At 44.8% G+C, this 20,942-nt stretch overlaps 1 protein-coding gene and 1 non-coding gene across 2 annotated transcripts; both read right to left on the bottom strand.

Moving 5' to 3' along the window:
- Positions 1–2,957: 2,957 nt before the first annotated feature.
- TRNAA-UGC (transfer RNA alanine (anticodon UGC)) lies at positions 2,958–3,030 on the bottom strand. Its single transcript has one exon. It is a non-coding gene; the product is annotated as a tRNA-Ala (tRNA).
- A 1,635-nt stretch (positions 3,031–4,665) lies between these two features.
- Positions 4,666–10,977, bottom strand: LOC131760796 (protein SPATA31F1). The gene is given in 7 exon segments (XM_059070911.2): positions 4,666–5,829; positions 5,831–6,120; positions 6,123–6,386; positions 6,389–8,574; positions 9,601–9,661; positions 10,210–10,255; positions 10,834–10,977. Coding segments are annotated over 7 exon segments (4,155 nt in total).
- Between the last annotated feature and the right edge of the window lie 9,965 nt (positions 10,978–20,942).

Raw genomic sequence — 20,942 nt, 5'->3', positions numbered from 1 at the left:
AGAGAAGGGCTCCAGAAGGTCAGAGCCATTCGCCATGACCGTATGGTATCTCAGAGGGCAGAGGCGAACTCCAGAGTTCCCAGGCAAACATTGCTATATCCCTAGCATCTACCAGCAGTTCTGGAGTAGTGAATACCTGATTTTGTTCCCTGCCGTGAGAGTTTTCATTCTGATTTTACTTCTTGAGCCGAGGGGGAGCTGGAAGGTGGGGCTTGTGCTAGGGCTATAGGATGGGATGAGCAAGGCTTCATCCTTCTACCACATCCTGCATGAATCATAGGCTCTGACCCTGTCTTCTCTCAGCTCTTGATTTTGCTGAGAACTGAGAATCCTGAAGGTCTTGGTTCCAGCTCATCTCTCTGCCCCTAGCCCTTTGTTGCAAAACTTGGTCAGCAGCAAAAGCCAATGCTGGCACATGGCAGGTAGGATACATGGGAAGGACCCGCTCCACCTAAGCCAGGATGTGTGCACATTAACCTCAGCTTCCCACGTGACGCTGCTGTGACCCTTCTGAGTCAATTCCCTTCATTCCGGGCCTCCCTCTCCTCTCCTTGCTCTGTGGCTCTCTGCCCAGCTCCCACCAGGCACGGAGGATGTGCCTGCCACAAGACCTCCTATGATCTTTGGGGATGCTTTAGGAAAACACTGGAGGGTGTGGCTCAGCAGGCCTGGGCCTCGTGCCTCCTCACCTTGGGGGGCCACAGCAGGGCCTGAACTCCCATGTGTTAGGCACAGAATCACCCTTCAGAGGAGGGGCACAGTCATGGTTCTTTGCATCCTGGCTTTTCTGCATCCTGCTAGCGGGGCACATTGTGCTAAGTGCTGGGTCCTATCAGAGGAAGAGTCCTGCCCCACCTCCTGGTTTGATGGTATGTTGAGCCATCCTGGATTTCCTTAGGAATCAGTGAGGCAGGGGCATCCCACAGTCCCCCATACCATACCACGAGGAAGCTACAGCACTTCCTGCCCTTACTGCAGCTTTTGGCTCCTCTGTGGTAGGTCAGAAGGTGGAAGTGCAGACGTGTCACCTTCTGAGAGAAATGAGGTGTCCAAAACAGAGGTCCCTTCCATCCACTCAGGGCAGCCTCTTTGTCTTTCTGTTTCCCAGTTCTCTCCATCTACCCCCAGACATCCCTCGTCTCTGGATGGACACTAGGATGCCACATCTGACCTCTTTCTCAGTCTCAAGCCCCATCCTCTTCATGCTCTGTGTATCTAGAGCTTTTTCTGACATATCTTCACCTATATTGCAAGAACACCTGCTTCACACATGTGATCACCAACTTCAACTATTTTTTTTTTGCCCACCTGGGCTCACATGCTGCTACTGACTTCTTAGGCCCTAAAACAACCTCTTGCCATGGTAACTTCCAGCATTCCTCTTCATCTCTGGCTTTGGCTCTCTGTAGCAGCCCTCCCCCCCAGCCACGATCCTTCCCAGTTCCTCATTCACCCCTTTAAGTATTTGCCCTGTTTTCTTAATTGTAGGGAAACTGTTCTTTTCATGATACACCAAGTCCCTCCTCATTACTGATTACTGATTTTAGCCAAGGCCAACCCCTGAGCCTGGGGACTCCATCCTATTCTGTTACTTCTGCACCATGACATTGCTCTAGCAGTTCCCCCTTTCTCTCCTGTATGATCAGTTTATTCCTGTTGACTGGATCTTTTCCATCAACATCCAACAAGCTATATGTCCTACCTTTAAAAAGCCCTCTTGATGCTATCTCCTCATTTTTCTGCACCTCTGTGGAACAAAACTCCCTAAAGCAGTTGATTACACTTGCTATCACCAGTTGCTCTTACTCTCTGTCTTGGATCCACTCCAGTTATGCCTTTACCTCCATCTCTGACCTTAGTCTGTTCTTCTCAAGGCTATGAATGATCTCTGTGTTGTTAAATCTAATGATCAACTCTGAGTCCTCATCTTACTTGGCGGATTGGCAACTTTTCATGCAGTTGATCACTTTCTTCTTGAAACACCTTCCTCTCTTGGCTTCCAGTATGCCACACTCTCCTGGTTTTCCTCCTACCTCACTGGCTACTACTTCTCAGTCTCTGCTTATTGGTTTCCACTTTTTTCTCCAATTTCTTAATGTTGGGGTGTCCCAAAGCCTGGTCCTAGATCTGGTCTTCATTTGCAGTCATGGCCTTGGTGATCTTATCCAGTCTCATGGTTTTACATCTCCATTTATCTATCTATCTATCTATCTATCTACCTATCTATCTATCTATCTTATTCTTATTCTCCTAATTCTTCTCCCCCCCATTTTTCCCCTCCCCTTCCTCACCCCTTCCTCCATTTCTTCGTCATCATCATCATTATGTAATCTTTCTTTCTGTCTAATCATCTACAGCCAGGACCTTCCCTGAGGACCATCAAGCTTCTTTGTTGAGAAGAGACTGTTGGAAGTATGGTCTCAGGCAGAAGCTGGGAGATTAGTCATGATACTACTGCAGTAGTCATAGCAGCAGAGAGAGTGAGAAGTGGTCATGTTCTGAATTCATTTCATAAGGTAGAGACAACAGGATGGATTGGATGTGGATGGTTAGGAAAAAAATGTGAAGGATGACACCGATATTTTTGTTCAGAACAACTGGAAAAATAGAGTTGCTATTAACTGATGTTGTGAATACTGTGACTGGAGCATGTATGTGTAATTAGATGATGGTTGGAATAGGGAATCAGGAGTTCACTGTTCTACGGAGGTGAATTTTGGACATTCAAGTATTTATGTTGATTAGACAATTTGGGCAGGTGAGACTGTCTAGCACATCAAATCATGAACTCTATGGTGTAAGTCCTGTGTCTTTGTTGTGTTTACTGTAGTACCTTGCATATAGTAAGTAAGTAAATATTTTAATTGAATATAAGACACTTCTCAAGGTTTTTTTTTTTTTTAAGTTTTTTTCTTCCAGTTTTTTTGGGCCATGCCAAGCGGCTTGTGGGATCTTAGTTCCCTAACCAAGGATTGAACCTGTGCCCTCTGCAGTGCAAGTGCAGAGTCCTAACCACTGGACCGCCAGGGAATTCCCCTTTCTTCCAGTTTTGAGATATAATTGACGTTCGGCACTGTATAAGTTTAAGGTGTACAGCATAATCAAGGTTCTTTTTATTGTGACCCTTCTGGGGTCCTCATCAGCTGAGTACCTCAGTAATCCTGTGGCAGTATTCCCTATTCCATAGAACTCATCATCCGAATGTAATGATTTGTCTGCCTCCCCAGCCCCGACTTTGTATTCAAGTACTATTAAGGTATTATTATGCACCAGCTGCTATCCTAAGCCCTGGGGATATAACACACTATTGTATTACTCAGGCAAGAATGAGATACTTATGGATGAGAAACCTAACAAGCAGAGGCAGTAAGCACAGGAAAAAGGGGGCAAAATTGAGATATATCGAGATTAGAACACAGTGACTGACTTCATGTTTGGGCTGAGCAAAAACAAGGATTTATAGTTACACCAATCCCTGACATTGGGAAACAGATTTGTTGGGTGGAGGGTGAGTGTTCAGAAATGTTGAATTAATTTGCATTGCCTTTGGACGATAAGGCTCAACTCACTCCTTTACATCACACAATGGACAACAGATTAAAACTCAGTTTATTCCTCTCCATCCTCTAAAAGCACTTGGGTATCAGGTTGGCTTCCTGGCTCAACTTCTTTTGAGTACATAGCAAACAAGCCTTTCCTCTTATCATGGCTTCTTCAGGAACATGTCAGCTTCTTTTTTAAAAAATATTTATTTATTTTGGCTGTGCTGGATCTTAGTTGCAGCACACGGGATCTTCGTGGCAGCATGCGTGTTTCTTAGTTGTGGCATATGGACTTCTTAGTTGCGGCATGCAGACTCTTACTTGCAGCATGCGGGATCTACTTCCCCGACCAGGGATTGAACCTGGGCTACCTGCATTGGAAGCGCGGAATCTTACCCACTGGACAACCAGGGAAGTCCCAGGAACATGTCAGCTTCTATCTCAGGGACTCAGACCCCCATCTACATGGTCTTCCTCTCTGCTTCTGTCCCTGCCTACCCTTGGGTGTGGGGGACAAGCCCCTCTCCATGTCCTACTGTGATCTTCATTCCAGGTGTCATTCATTCCATGCAGCTGTTAGGCAGTGGAAGTGGGATATAGGCAAGAGAGCTACAGCAGCCTCCTAGGTGAGTTCTCCAGAAAGATCTAACCAATAACCAACAGGATGCAGAAAGGGGAGAGTCTACCATTTGCTTTTGACGTTAGTCATATTAGCTATATACTGTTGGTAAAAAAAAAAAGCACCTCCTCAAGGTTGGAAAACTGTCACTCCCCTCCAGATTGTGGGCATATATAGAAGTCATCAGTGAATTTTGCCTGTGGGATTCCTGGCCACTCCTTCTTGACAGTACTATCCTCATGTCCACATTGCTCCTCTGGGCCCAAGGACGCCATAATAGAAGTCAAGCCTGACCTTTACCTACCGTGTACCTTAGACAAAGGCCTTCCTTCTCTGCTCCAGTTCCTTTATCCACAGTCCAGTGAGGGGAGTTGTTGTGTGGAGTGCTACCCAGCTTAAGTGTGAGTTAAAACTCCTTCCCTAGATAAGAAGGACATTTACCTCCCTTATGCCTTCCCTGAACACACCACAGTAGAGAGAAGGAGCAGACAGACACCTCTCTGCTTAGAGATATAGAGTATATTTTGGGTGGCACTCTGCCCACCTGTACATTAATGAAAATGACAGTAGCAGTCCTATTCTAGGGATGCAGACATTGAGGAGACTACAGAGTCTTTCGAATGCGCTGGGTCTTCTTGAGCAGACCAATATTTCCATCCGAGGTGAGAGTGAGGGTGGGTCCCCTGGTTGGATGGCACAAGCCACTCGAGGACAGTGCCGAGGGCAGCGGCGGGGGATGCCCAGGACTGAGGCAGAGTGGAGTTGATGGGAGTGGGAGCGGTGCCGGAGCTTACTGTCTGGGGAGTGGGGACCATCCAAGAAGGCCAGGCCCACCTGCTTCTCAGTAGGCGGAAACCTGGCCTTTGGGTCCTCTCTTGTCTTCTCTGTCTTAGTTCACCCCTTGGAACTTATGGCTGGAGCCAGGCTCTTTGCTACATTTTCTTTTCTTGTGTTAGCCACTTTCTCACATGTGGAGGACATGGATTCCTCACGCCCTTTGCCTTTTGTTTTGGGTTTAATACAGTGTAGAAAAGATTTCATCTGATTTCTCAAGCCAGATTTTGGAAGGCTGGGCCTCTTGTGAGTATAGCCTGGCATCATCTGCCCCTGCAAAACCTGACCTTGTAAAGTTTGGCCCTGCAATGGCTCACCTGGAATGAGTTGGCCCAGGAAAGGCTGGCCCTGTGACGCCTGGGGCACCACAGGCTGGGCATTCTCAGGAGCCCTTGCTGGTTTGAGGATGACATTGAGCTTGGCTTGACTGTCTTGCAGGTCATTCTTCTCTGAGTCTTTCCGCCCAGGGACTCCAGGAGGTATCTCTGGGAATTTAAGCTGAGGGTGATGCTGGGGACTGTGCTGACAGGGAGCATCAGGGTGAAAGCGATGTCTCCGTCGCCAGGGGCTGCAGGGTGTCCTGTTCAGAAGCATCCCTTCTGGCCTCTGGGCTTCAGCGGAGTGGCTTTTTTCTCTTGTGGAGGGGACTGCAAACCTGGCATCCCCTTCTCCGTGGTCCCCTGCCACTTTGGGTTTGCCTGGCTCCTCTCTCTTTTCTGCCAGTGTGGGGTCTTGGGCTGAGTCCTTGCTCTTGTCAGGGCTTTGGGGCTCCTCTAGGCTGGGGTTGTTCACACCGGCCTCCAGCTGAACACAAAGCACCTGGGTCTCTGTCATTGTCCCCACTGGGTAGTGAGATCTTGGAGGCCCAGTGGACAGAATCATGGGGTACTGCCCTGGAACTGGGTTGCTTCTGTTTCTGATGCACTGCCTTTAACTCAGTGGCCAGTTGTTGTTTGAGGTGGAGCCATTCTGGATCCAGGGCACGTGGCATATCTGGTGGGATGGGGAGTTCCTGGAGCAATGTTCTTCCGTGGTTGTTTAGACTCCCAAGAGACTCCTGTGTCCATATGTTCTCTGGCATTGCTACAGTTTGTTCCCTGGACTCCCTTGCCTTTAGGGGAATTCCCAATTTATCTCTAGGATCTTCTTTCTCAGATGGAAATTTAGTTTGGCCAAGATGGGTTCCCCGAGTGAGTAGGGCTTTGCAGGCTCTGTCTGGCTTTCTAGAGGCACCATCTTGATTATTCCTTCCATCTGCACTTCAGCCTGGAACTCACCTGCAATGTCTGCACAAGTCTCGTTGGCATCTTGAAAGCCTGGCCCAGGACTTAGACTCTGCTCTTCAGGTAAGGTCATCTGAGTCAGAGGTTCTACTGGAAATTCAACAGGCCAGGCATCATCTCTGTTTTCATAGCTTGGGAAGTTATTGCTGGGGCCATGGCCCTGGAGAGAGCCACATAATAAAGAGCAGGCATCCCTGACAAGAAGGCCAGATACTTGTGCCGTAAAGTTGTCTCCAGTTTTTCAACGGCTCCCTCGGACAGGGCTTGGGGCAGCTTAGGATGTTCAGTGATAGCATCTGGTGAGGCTTGCTGCTGCTGGTCAAGGGCCGTTGGCATCCAGGGTGTAATTTTCTGTTGTTTGTCTGGATCATTTGCTGCCTGTAGTTCTAGGGGCTTGCTTTCTGGGGTTCAGGTAAAGGGAGCCACTTCCAGGCCCCCAGGAATTCTGCACTCCCAGGAGCCACATACATAGACAGGAACCTTGCCCTGGTGAATCTGCCCACATTTGGAGTCGATGTGGCTCTGCAATATTGCCTTGGCCTGGTCAAACAAGTGTGGCATAGGGACTGACACTGGGTCCTTGATGGCTGGGAATGGGTTGCCAACGCCAGTGCCCTCTAGAGCTGTAGGTCGGGGGACGTTCACATTGTCTAGGACTGTGCTGCTCCAGGAGAGAGTCTGCTCGTCAGCGGGGGACAGGAGCAAATGGATGGACTGCTGGATCTTCTGGGGCAGGCCCCAGCAATGGTGAATCAACTGTCTCTGGAGTTGGAATTCCAGCTTCCTCCTGGCATGCTCTGGGAAGAAGGGTAGTTCCCTTGTGAGGACTGAGATGGGCTGCCCTGGCCAGGAAGTTTTCACAGTCTCAGAAGACTGGGCTTTGTTGCAGGGCTTATCCTTCACGGGGCTCTGGGTGTGCTGATCTCTCTGGAAAACATCTGGCAAGCCCCACTGAAGCTGGAGCTGCCGCTGCAGCAGGTACCACTCCAAGGCTTCACACTCATCTAGGGTCAGAAACGGGATATTGATCTGAGCTTGTCGGTGCTCAGGTGGAGCAATCCGATTTGGGGAAGATGGAGAAGAGGGTGGAGCTGACTGGGGTGGAGTTTTAGGCATCAGAGGGAGGAAGGAGAGCTTCTTGAAGAGAAAAGGAGCCTTCAAGGGGGGCTTGGACATGCTCTCGTTCATGGAGAGGCCTTTAGAACCCAAGAAAGTGTCAACCCAGGACTCACTGTGCAGAGAAGGGAGGCCACAGAATAGCTGGCTATATTTCGGCTGCACATGGCCCACTGAGTCGTTAGCCTGTTGCCCAGGCATTAGATAAAGGCCCCTTAATTCTTTAAGGGCTGGAGAGAGCAAGGCTAGAGCCATATTGTCTGGGATTTGCTGGTAGTAGTGTCTTTGTTCTGGGTCAATAATGGACTATTTAGAAACCCAGAAGTCCTGGCTGGGCTGGCCGGCCATACATGAACCCCAGTTCTGGTATGAAACGGTCCCAAATTTCTCAATAGAGAACTGAGAAGTATCATTCTGGATGAAAGAAACTGGTTGGTTATGTACAGGGTGGTAAAATAATGGCGGATCTGGTATAAGCTGCCTCAGGGACTCTTCCACATGTCTGGGAAGCCCCCACCTCTGGAAGTGCATCAGTCCTTTTACATGTACCTCAAGAAGCCTCCAGACTTCAGTACTGAGGAATAACAGGTGGGCAGGGAGGACAGTGACCATATGTAAGGCCATAGCATATGTCAGGGTTGTGATTTCTCGGTTCAGGGTCAGCAGAGAGACCTGAGAATTCAAGGGCTGCTGGCCTTGGTTCCCACAGACAAGGTTGGGGTTGCTCTGCATCATCTCCTGCAGGTTCACTGAAACCTTAGGTTCCTCAAACCTTGAAGAAAACGTAGTCTCTGGGCCCCTGGGCACCTCTGGTACTTGAAATCCCTGCCTTAGCTTGAGGTGTTCAGCCCAGTAATCACGGATGCTAGCTGCACCAGTTGACTGGGCAGCTGACTGGGTTAAGGATTTCTCTGACACTGTGAGGGTTGCAGATGGAAGTGAAGGGTCTTTGGAGTGTGGGGAACGGTGCTCCAGACTCTGCTCAGAAGACACTTTAGACGTGGACAAAATCTCTAGGTAAGAGCAGCCCTGCGACGGCCTCCTTGAAGTGGGGGAGATCAGGGTGTTCTCACCCACCACCACCTGCTGAATCTCCAGAGCCATGGCATCGCAGGTTTGGCAGCAGGAATCTGCATACAGGAGCTGCCGCACGCTCCCCTCCTGAGGAAGCCAGCCCTGGCTGGGAGGGAAACATGGCAACTGTTTGTTACTGATGGAGTGACATCTGCCTCTTTGCAAGTGTGTGGCCTGGAGATTGTTCCTGCCCTCCCCTAGTCCTGTAAACCCTGAGGCCTGGATCTGCTGGGTGTTTACTCATGTACTTTTTTTTTTTTTTTCTTAGGGAAATGCCATTTGGCAAGTTATGGCGGGCTGGGCTGAGGGCCTGGGGCTTATTGGGCGAGGTCTCAGACAACAGCGGGGAGGGAGCACAGGGCCTTGAGAGACTGGGAGGTGGGTGAGTTCCCTGCTGACCTGTGTTGAGAAGCTGAACTAGAAGGAACCAGGTAGATGGGGGAGCCAATGGTTAGCTGATGGGGCAGCACCAGGAACATCACCAGGTAGAATCTGGAGTCATTCTCTTTTGGGGCTTAGGTCGCAGCCTGGTATTCAGTATTTCTAAACTGTAGAAAAGGAGATCCTTTTGGGAATTCTGTGTTCTGGGGATTAAAGGGTGTACACAACATCTCTTGAGAGTCCCTCCCCATTCTCTAGAGATCTAGAGAAGAAGGGTATAATATATGACAAGCTCCTGTCTGAGGGCTGTCCCAGGAACTGGCCCCCCTGGAGACAGAACCAGAGGAGGTAATGTCAGCAGGGTCCAGGGGGCTGCCCTTGAAAGGTTGTAGCTGTAAAGAGAATATGAAAATGATGACAATTAATCACTTAATTATCCATCCTCCTGACTGTAAAACTTGTCTTGTGGCTGAGTGCAAACCCATGCAGAGTCTTTTATGAACTATGCACTAGTGAAATTCTGAATTCCAGGGCCACTGTGAGCCTAGCACAGAGCAGAACTAGGAAACTCCTCTTTCCTGAAATATCTGATCCCCCTCTGCCCTGGCAACACTCTCAACCAGTGCTCCAGGCTCCACTGTCTGGCTCCCTCTCAGCCACTATCCTTCTCCCCAACCCTGCCCCAGGCCAAGCAGAGAAATGATCACAGACCAGGCTGGGAGTTGGGAGACTGCAAAGAGCAAGAGATCACCTTCTCATGAGAGAGGGCAGTTCCCACGGCTTCTCAGCTTCTTCCCGGGAAAGTCTCCTAGCTGAGAAACCAGGAGACAGTGTTACATGGAGCAGGAGTGGATCCAGGGACATCCTATAGGAAGCTGAAGGCCTTTGTATGAGAGGAGACCGCAAACTCCAACAGTTAGTGCTGTAAGGCACGTCTGTGTACCACTTAACCAGGTATGATGTGCTTTCCTGCACCTGCTCTCATTTGATCTTCACAACTACACTGTGAGTGAGGCAGGATCATCAGATGCTCATTTCATGGTAACAAGAGTGAAAGATGAAGTGACTTCCACAGGGAAGTGGAAACTAGTAAACATAAAACTAGTAAATGACACAATTAAGGACTTCTTCCCTGCTCCCTCACTCTTTATTCCTAGGGGTAAGGTAGAGAATTCTGGAACATTCCCAGACTCTGATTTCCCACCCAAAACAGTTCTCTGGCAGATTTTGTCAACTTGGAGAACTGAAGCCTTCAGTGGTTAGAGCACCTGGCTCCTGACACCAGGGGTCATCGAGGGACAGGGTTCACGGGAATCTCACCCACAGTGGAGGGGAGTCAGAGCAGAGACTGGGACTTTACCTCTTGATGCTGCATCTCTAGCCCTTTGTTTGACTTTTCGGTGACGCTTAAGGATCAAAGAGAATGTGAAGCTGGGACATGATTTTCTTTTTCATGTCTGAAGTGAAACAAAGGAAATATACATTTTCCAGTCCCTTTGCATATATCTGTCTGTATGTTATACACTCTCCTATATTGCCTTCCTGTACTCCACCTTTTCACCTGAATATTTCATTTTTCTATTTATTGTGTGCTTACTTCAGGGCTCTCCACATTCCATACCTCTTGCCCCCTTTCCCAGGACAATATTTTCAGGGGGTTTAGTGTGATACAGGAGGAATAATGGAACTGATTAAATGGTTAGTGGTTCTCAGCCAAGGACTTTTGCTTACTAAGTCCACCTATCAGAAAAATCTGCCATTTTGGGAGGTCAGAAGAGATCCAGTGAGGTAGATTCCATTTTACCTAGGACTCAACCCAAGCCAGATAGAGAGATTTCTTGATTTTTCAATTAGAATACACTGCAGGGATGGCCTGGCAAAGAATTATTTCTAGGCTCTGAGAAAGAGAATTACTATAAAGAGTAATTGAATGTATCTTATCTGAGGCTTGATTAGTTCAGCCATGGTCATAGTGTTTCCCTACCCGGCAGCAGCTCCTTTTAGGTTCCAGTGTTAATCCATGGTAACTCTTTTTCACTTGCCAGATAATTAGGATAATAATGAAGATGGAGCCATAGGTATATAAGGGATACCCCAAATCCCACAAAACAGAAGTCAGGCTCAGCATGGTCTAAACCTCATTAGCATGAGAAGACCAACCATCCCTATATGTAGGCATTCAGGGTCCTGGTGCCTAATGACTCCCAATGCTATGCCTTGTGGCCTCCGCCTCACAGATGACAGAACCAGGCCACCAGACTGCACCACAAAGCCCTCCTGTTTCACAAGGCAGTTGTGGTGTCAAAGACCTTTACCCGTCTAGGGAAGCTCACTGGTGACTCAGTCTGTAGATGAGGGTATCTGGTTGTCTGTAAGGACTGAAGGTGCCGCTCACAGGCAGTGTCTGTGCTCCCACTTTGTCTTCATTCTCCACACCCTCTACCAGCCTGACAGCTCGGCTCCTCCTCTGCAACAGTTGTCTGGTCACCCATCCCCCGAAAACTGAGGAAGAGTGGCTGGAACAGAGGAACCTCTATAAACTCCTCCACCTGTACTGGAAATATATGTGCGAAGCACACAGGAGTTTAGGGATGGCAGAGTCTGGTATGGCTTGGGAATGGAGAACTTTGATGTTACAGGCAGTGGGTGATGGGAAACCAGAGGTGCATGAAGGGGACCATAGCTGATGTGGTAGGGAAAGGCCAAGGTGGAAACATCTTTAAATTTAAATATGTGGCGGAAGGGAAGCCTCTATTCTGTGTGGTGGGAAGAGAATGTAAACACTGCCTTCAATGGAGGCCCGTGAATCTGGTTCACTTCTGGAGGACTATCCAAAGTTTTGTGTTCCAAAGCACCTCTACCCACGTGACAGCATTCCGCTTGCTCAGGAAGATCACTTCCTACAGAGATAAGTGGCCACTTCCAACTAAGGATCACATGTATCTACTCTGGATATATGCTGTTTACCTGAGGAGTTTTTTTTTTTTTTAACCTGGATTTTGCTAACTTTTAGGAATGACAGATGTTTTCCAACCAGCCCCAGGATCCATCACTCCTACACCTTGACTATTGATTTAGACATTATGTTACCTGCTTGGCTGTCTGTGGATATTGTGATATGACTCCAATATCTCAAAATTTCTGAATTTCCTTGAGAGTCTTTCCCTGGTAAAAGTGGTCTCCCAGCCAAAAAATGCTTGGCCTCAATACCTCTGAAGTTACTACTTGGTCCTTCCTCCAGCATCCAGTCCTCCACCCATCTGGCATGGTGAGCCATCAATCTGTGCTCAGTCCTAAGCTGGGCAGTGTCAAGGGTACAAAGATATTTTAGTCATGTTGCCTTCCTACTTTCAAGACACTTCACTATCTGGTTTCCAAAAGAAGACTAATCCACACAAAGTAAAAGCCAGCAATGTAGAACAAATGGAATCATTTATTCAATTGTGAGGCCCAGGTCACAAACATCCCATTCTTGAGGGGAAAAAGCATCGATGGATGGTCAGAGAAGGCTCCTGGGTAGAGTGACATTGGAGTTGAATGTTTAAGGGCAGGCTGTGGGTGAAAGGAGTGTGTGTAGGAGAGAAACTTACTAGCAGATGCATGGGCCATGGAGTTCATTTGGCAGTAAGAAATGCAATCTACCTCTAGCAGAGGTGCAGGTGGGTGGTCTGGATTGGATTGAGGGGAAAGGTTGGAGGAGCAGGGACGAGGTCTTTTGATGGAGGCATTTATTTTATTTCAATAACTAAAAGTAATTTTTTTTTTTTTTTTTTTGCCGTATGTGGGCCTCTCACTGTTGCGGCCTCTCCTGTTGCGGAGCACAGGCTCCAGACGCGCAGGCTCAGCGACCATGGCTCACGGGCCCAGCCACTTCGCAGCATGTGGGATCTTCCCGGACTGGGGCACGAACCCATATCCCCTGCATCGGCAGGCGGACTCTCAACCACTGTGCCACCAGGGAAGCCCAAGTAATTGTTTTTTTTTTTTTAAAGTAGGCACACATATGCATGGTACAAAATTCCAAAGGCAGAAGAAGGTATGTAGTGTGTCTCTTTCTTACCCTTGTCTGCCCTTTTCCTTCCCTGTATATCTTTCAGAATTGGTTTGGCATAGGAGGCATAAATAAAGTGATATATTTTTCTTCACAAATGGAAACATATTACAGACACTTCTTATTCTGTTTTATTTAATAATATGAATATATCTTGTGTATATAATTTTCTTTGGTGGCTGTACAGTCTTCTTTGATAGAGCTACAACACAATTTATCTTCAATGTCACATTCAGTTATTTAGTTATATGTAAATTTAGTTAATTACAGTTTTTTTGCTCTGAATAATAATGCTGACACGAACCTCATATATATGTCATTGTACACAAGTATGAATATATATGTAGGAGAAATTTCTAAGAGTTGAATTGATGGATAAAGAGGTTTAAGTATTTTAAATGTTGATATTGCCTAATTGCCCCACCAGTTGTATGGATTTGTACCCTCACCAAAACTGCCTAAGGGTGCCTCTCTTCCCATACACGTCACATTTTTTATCCTTGTCAACCTGAGAAGTGATAAATGTATCTTGTATATTTACAAATTTATTTTAAGTAGGCTAGGCACCTTTTGGTATGTTTATTTCCTTTTTTGTTAATTATCTGTTTCTATTTTTTGCCAATAGATTATTGATCTTTACTTATTGATTTACAACTACTTTTTAATATTATGAAAATTAGCTCTTTGAATATGCATTGCAAATATTTTTTTAATTGAAGTATAGTTGATTTACAGTGTGTCGTAGTTTCTGGTGTACAGCAAAGTGATTCAATTTTACATATATATTTTTTCAGATTCTTTTCTATTATAGTTTATTACAAGATATTGAATGTAGTTCCCTGTGCTATACAGTAGGACCTTGTTGTCTATCTGTTTTATATATAGTAGTTAGTATCTGCTAATCCCAAGCTCCTAGTTTATCCCTGCCTCCCTTTTCCCCTTTGGTAGCCACAAGTTTATTTTCTATGTCTGTGAGTCTGTTTCTGTTTTGTAAATAAGTTCATTTGTATCATTGTTTTTTTAGATTTCACATAAAAGTCAGGGGTCCCCACGCCCCAGGCTGCAGACTGCTGCTGGTCTGCAGCCTGTTAGGAAGCTGGCCGCACAGCAGGAGGTGAGCTGCAGGCCAGTGAGCGAGGCTTCACCTGTCACGCCCCATCACTCCCCATCGCTCGCATTACCGCCTGAACCCTCCCCCGCACCCCCACCACCGGGCCGTTGAAAAATTGTCTGCCACAAAACCCGTCCCTGGTGCCAAAAAGGTTGGGGGGCTGCTGATATAAGTGATATAATATGGTATTTATCATTCTCTGTCTGACATACTTCGTATGATAATGTCTAGGTCCAACCATGTTGCTGCAAATGGCATTATTTCACTCTTTTTTTATGGCTGAGTAATATTCCTGTGTGTGTGTGTGTGTGTGTGTGTGTGTGTGTGTGTGTGTGTATACCACATCTTTTTAAAAAAATTTAATTTTTTATACAGCAGGTTCTTATTAGTCATCAATTTTATACACATGAGTGTATACATGTCAATCCCAATCGCCCAATTCATCACACAACCACCACCACTGCCCGCAGCTTTCCCTGCTTGGTGTCCATACGTTTGTTCTCTACATCTGTGTCTCAATTTCTGCCGTGCAAACTGGTTCATCTGTACCATTTTTCTAGGTTCCACACATATGCGTTAATATACGATATTTGTTTTTCTCTTTCTGACTAACTTCACTCTGTATGACAGTCTCTAGATCCATCCACATCTCAACAAACGACCCAATTTCGTTCCTTTTTATGGCTGAGTAATATTCCATTGTGTATATGTACCACACCTTCTTTATCCATTCATCTGTCAGTGGGCATTTAGGTTGCTTCCATGTCCTAGCTACTGTAAATAGTGCTGCAATGAACATTGGGGTGCATGTATCTTTTTGAATTATGGTTTTCTCTAGGTATATGCCCAGTAGTGGGGTTGCTGGATCATATGGTAATTCTATTTTTAGTTTTTTAAGGGACCTCCATATTGTTCTCCATAGTGGCTGTATCAATTTACATTCCCACCAACAGTGCAAGAGGATTCCCTTTTCTCCACACCCTCTCCAGCATTTGTTGTTTGTAGATTTTCTGATGATGCCCATTCTAACTGGTGTGAGGTGATACATCATTGTAGTTTTGATTTGCATTTCTCTAATAGTTAGTGATCTTGAGCAGCTTTTCATGTGCTTCTTGGCCATCTGTATGTCTTCTTTGGAGAAATGTCTATTTAGGTCTTCTGCCCATTTTTGGATTGGGTTTTTGTTTTTTTAATATTGAGCTGCATGAGCTGTTTATATATTTTGGAGATTAATCCTTTGTCTGTTGATTCATTTGCAAATATTTTCTCCCATTTTGAGGGTTGTCTTTTCGTCTTGTTTATGGTTTCCTTTGCTGTGAAAAAGCTTTGAAGTTTCATTAGGTCCAATTTGTTTATTTTTGTTTTTATTTCCATTACTCTAGGAGGTGGATCAAAAAAGATCTTGCTGTGATTTATGTCAAAGAGTGTTCTTCTTATGTTTTCCTCTAAGAGTTTTATAGTGTCCAGTCTTACATTTAGGTCTGTAATCCATTTTGAGTTTATTTTTGTGTATGGTGTTAGGGAGTGTTCTAATTTCATTCTTTTACATGTAGCTGTCCAATTTTCCCAGCACCACTTATTGAAGAGGCTGTCTTTTCTCCATTGTATATCCTTGCCTCCTTTGTCATAGATTAGTTGACCAGAGGTGCGTGGGTTTATCTCTGGGCTTTCTATCTTGTTCCATTGATCTATATTTCTGTTTTTGTGCCAGTACCATATTGTCTTGATTACTGTAGCTTTATAGTATAGTCTGAGGTCAGATAGTCTGATTCCTCCAGCTCCATTTTTTTCCATCAAGACTGCTTTGGCTATTCAGGGTATTTTGTGTCTCCATACAAATTTTAAGATTTTTTGTTCTAGTTCTGTAAAAAATGCCATTGGTAATTTGATAGGGATTGCATTGAATCTGTAGATTGCTTTGGGTAGTTTAGTCATTTTCACAATACTGATTCTTCCAATCCAAGAACATGGTATATCTCTCCATCTGTTGGTATCATCTTTAATTTCTTTCATCAGTGTCTTATAGTTTTCTGCATACAGGTCTTTTGTCTCCCTAGGTAGGTTTATTCCTAGGTATTTTATTCGTTTTGTTGCAGTGGTAAATGGGAGTGTTTCCTTAATTTCCCTTTCAGATTTTTCATCATTAGTGTATAGGAATGCAAGAGATTTCTGTGCATTAATTTTGTATTCTGCAACTTTACCAAATTCACTGATTAGCTCTAGCTAATCAGTATCTAGCTAATCTGGTAGCATCTTTAGGATTCTCTATGTATAGTATCATGTCATCTGCAAACAGTGACAGTTTTACTTCTTCTTTTCCAGTTTGTATTCCTTTTATTTCTTTTTCTTCTCTGATTGCCATGGCTAGGACTTCCAAAACTATGTTGAATAATAGTGGTGAAAGTGGACATCCTTGTCTTGTTCCTGATCTTAGAGGAAATGCTTTCAGTTTTTCACCATTGACAATGATGTTTGCTGTGGGTTTGTCGTATATGGCCTTTATTATGTTGAAGTAGGTTCCCTCTATGCCCATTTTCTGGAGAGTTTTTTTTTTTTTTGTGTGTGTGTGTGATACGCGGGCCTCTCACTGTTGTGGCCTCTCCCGTTGCGGAGCACAGGCTCCGGACGCGCAGGCTCAGCGGCCACGGCTCACGGACCCAGCCGCTCCGCGGCACGTGGGATCTTCCCGGACCGGGGCGCGAACCCGTGTCCCCTGCATCGGCAGGCGGACTCTCAACCACTGCGCCACCAGGGAAGCCCTTCTGGAGAGTTTTTATCATAAATGGGTGTTGAATTCTGTCAAAAGATTTTCCTGCATCTGTTGAGATGATCATATGGTTTTTATTCTTCAATTTGTTAATATGGTGTATCACATTGATTGATTTGCATATATTGAAGAATCCTTGCATCCCTGGGATAAATCCCACTTGATCATGGTGTATGATCCTTTTAATGTGTTATTGGATTCTGTTTGCTAGTATTCTGTTGAGGATTTTTGCATCTATATTCATCAGTGATATTGGTCTGTAATTTTCTTTTTTTGTAGTATCTTTGTATGGTTTTGGTATCAGGGTGATGGTGGCCTCATAGAATGAGTTTTGGAGTGTTCCTTCCTCTGCAATTTTTTGGAAGAGTTTGAGAAGGATGGGTGTTAGCTCTTTTCTAAATGTTTGATAGAATTCACCTGTGAAGCCCATCTGGTCATGGACTTTTGTTTGTTGGAAGATTTTTAATCACAGTTTCAATTTAAATGCTTGTGATTGGTCTGTTCATGTTTTCTATTTCTTCCTGGTTCAGTATTGGAAGGTTATACCTTTCTAAGAATTTGTCCATTTCTTCCAGGTTGTCCATTTTACTGGCATAGAGTTGCTTATAGTAGTCTCTTAGGATCCTTTGTATTTCTGCAGTGTCTGTTGTAACTTCTCCTTTTTCACTTCTAATTTTATTGATTTGAGTCCTCTCCCTCTTTTTCTTGATGAGTCTGGCTAATGGTTTATCAATGTTGTTTACCTTTTCAAAGAACCAGCTTTTAGTTTTATTGTCTTTGCTATTGTTTTCTTTGTTTCTATTTTATTTATTTCTGCTCTGATCTTTATGATTTCTTTCCTTCTGCTAACTTTGGGTTTTTTTTGTTCTTCTTTCTCTAGTTCCTTCAGGTGTAAGTTTAGATTGTTTATTTGAGATTTTTCTAGTTTCTTGAGGTAGCCTTGTATAGCTATAAACTTCCCTCTTAGAACTGCTTTTGCTGCATCCCATAGGTTTTGGATCATTGTGTTTTCATTGTCATTTGTCTCTAAGTATTTTTTGATTTCCTCTTTGATTTCTTCAGTGATCTCTTGGTTATTTAGTAACGTATTGTTTAGCCTCCATATGTTTGTGTGTTTTACGTTTTTTTCCCTGTAATTGATTTCTAATCTCATAGCATTGTGGTCAGAAAAGATGCTTGATATGATTTCAATTTTCTTAAATTTACTGAGGCTTGATTTGTGACCCAAGATGTGATCTATCCTGGAGAATGTTCCATGCGCACTTGAGAAGAAAGTGTAATCTGCTGTTTTTGGATGGAATGTCCTATAAATATCAATTAAATCTATCTGGTCTATTGTGTCATTTAAAGCTTCTGTTTCCTTATTTATTTTCATTTTGGATGATCTGTCCATTGGCATAAGTGAGGTGTTCAAGTCCCCCACTATTATTGTGTTACTGTTGATTTCCTCTTTTATGGCTGTTAGCAGTTGCCTTATGTACTGAGGTGCTCCTATGTTGGTTGCATATATATTTATAATTGTTATATCTTCTTGGATTGATACCCTGATCATTATGTAGTGTCCTTCCTTGTCTCTTGTAACATTCTTTATTTTAAAGTCTATTTTATGTGATATGAGTATTGCTACTCCAGCTTTCTTTTGATTTCCATTTGCATGGACTATCTTTTTCCATCCCCTCACTTTCAGTCTGATTGTGTCCTTAGGTCTGAAGTGGGTCTCTTGTAGACAGTATATATATATATTGGTCTTGTTTTTGTATCCATTCAGTGAGCCTGTGTCTTTTGGTTGGAGCATTTAATCCGTTCACGTTTAAGCTAAGTATTGATATGTATGTTCCTATTACCATTTTTTAATTGTTTTGGGTTGTTTTTGTAGGTCCTTTTCTTCTCTTGTGTTTCCCACTTAGAGAAGTTCCTTTAGCATTTTTTGTAGAGCTAGCCTGGTGGTGCTGAGTTTCTTAGCTTTTGCTTGTCTGTAAAGCTTTTGATTTCTCCATCGAATCTGAATGAGATACTTTCCTGGTAGAGTAATCTTGGTTGTAGGTTCTTCCCTTTCATCACTTTAAGTATATCATGCCACTCCCTTCTGGTTTGTAGAGTTTCTGCTGAGAAATCAGCTGTTAACCTTATGGGAGTTCCCTTGTATGTTGTCATTTTTCCCTTGCTGCTTTTAATAATTTTTCTTCATCTTTGATGTTTGCCAGTTTGATTACTATGTGTCTTGGCATGTTTCTCCTTGGGTTTATCCTGTATGGGACTCTCTGTGCTTCCTGGACTTGGGTGGCTATTTCCTTTCCCATATTAGGGAAGTTTTCGACTATAATCTCTTCAAATATTTTCTCAGGTCATTTCTCTCTCTCTTCTCCTTCTGGGACCCCTATAATGTGAATGTTGTTGCATTTAATGTTGTCCCAGAGGTCTCTTAGATTGTCTTCATTTCTTTTCATTGTTTTTTCTTTATTCTGTTCCACAGCAGTGAATTCCACCATTCTGTCTTCCAGGTCACTTATCCATTCTTCTGCCTCAGTTATTCCTCAGTTGATTCCTTTTAGTGTATTTTTCATTTCAGTTATTGTATTGTTCATCTGTTTCTTTGTTCTTTAATTCTTCTAGGTGTTTATTCTTTAATTCTTCTAGGTCTTTGTTAAACATTTCTTGCATCTTCTCAATCTTTGCCTCCATTCTTTTTCCGAGGTCCTGGATCATCTTCATTCTCATTATTCTGAAGTCTTTTTCTGGAAGGTTGCCTATCTCCACTTCATTTAGTTGTTTTTCTGGGGTTTTATGTTGTTGCTTCATCTGGTACATAGCCCTCTGCCTTTTCATCTTGTCTATCTTTCTGTGAATGTGGTTTTTGTTCCACAGGCTGCAGGACTGTAGTTCTTCTTACTTCTGCTGCCTGCCGTCTGGTGAATGAGGCTATGTAGGAGGCCTGTGCAAGTTTCCTGATGGGAGGGACTGGTGGTGGGTAGAGCTGACTGTTGCTCTGGTGCGCGGAGCTCAGTAAAACTTTAATCCACTTGACTACTGATGGGTGGGGCTGGGCTACCTCCCTGTTAGTTGTTTGGCCTGAGGCAACCCAACACTGGAGCCTACCTGGGCTCTTTGGTGCGGCTAATGGCGGGCTCTGGGAGGGCTCACACCAAGGAGTATTTCCCAGAACTTCTACTGCCAGTGTCCTTGTCCCTGCAGTGAGCCGCAGCCATCCCCTGCCTCTGCAGGAGACCCTCCAACACTAGCAGGTAGGTCTGGTGCAGTCTCCCCTGGGGTCACTGCTCCTTCCCCTGGGTCCTGAAGTGCACACTACTTTGTGTGTGCCCTCGAAGAGTGGAGTCTCTGTTTCCCCCAGTTCTGTCAAAGTCCTGCAATCAAATCCCAGTAGGCTTCAAAGTCTGATTCTCTAGGAATTCCTCCTCCCGTTGCTGGACCCCCAGGTTGGGAAGCCTGACATAGGGCTCAGAACCTTCACTCCAGTGGGTGGACTTCTGTGGTATAAGTTTCCTCCAGTCTGTGAGTCACCCACCCAGCAGTTATGGGATTTGATTTTAGTGTGATTGCACCCCTCCTACTGTCTCATTGTGGCTTCTCCTTTGTCTTTGGATGTGGGTTATCTTTTTTGGTGAGTTCCAGTGTCTTCGTGTCGATGATTGTCCAGCAGCTAGTTGTGATTCTGGTGTTCTCGCAAGAGGGGTGAGAGCATGTCCTTCTACTCCGCCATCTTGGTACCAAAACTACCACATCTTCCTTATCCATTCATCTGTTGAAGGACATTTAGGTTGCTTCCATGTCTTGGCTATTGTAAACGGTACTGCTATGAACATTGGGGTGTATGCATCTTTTTGAATAAGAGATTTTCGGATATATGCCCAGGAGTGGGCTTGCTAGATCATATGGTATCTCTACTTTTAGTTTTTTAAGGAACCTCCATAATGTTCTCCATAGTGGCTGCACCAGTTTACATTCCCACCAACAGTGTGGAAGGGTTCCCTCTTACACACCCTCTCCAGCATTTATTATTTGTAGGCTTTTTGATGATGGCCAATTCTGACTGGTGTGAGATGATACCTTAGTGTAGTTTTGATTTGCATTTCTCTAACAATTAGCAATGTTGATCATGTGCCTGCTGGCCATCTGTATGTCCTCTTTGGAGAAATGTCTATTTAG

This window comes from Kogia breviceps, chromosome 8 (assembly GCF_026419965.1).
Source record: "Kogia breviceps isolate mKogBre1 chromosome 8, mKogBre1 haplotype 1, whole genome shotgun sequence".
Taxonomy (NCBI): domain Eukaryota; kingdom Metazoa; phylum Chordata; class Mammalia; order Artiodactyla; family Physeteridae; genus Kogia; species Kogia breviceps.
Note: the sequence above shows the minus strand (reverse complement) of the source record. Positions and strands in the feature narration are given on the sequence as shown.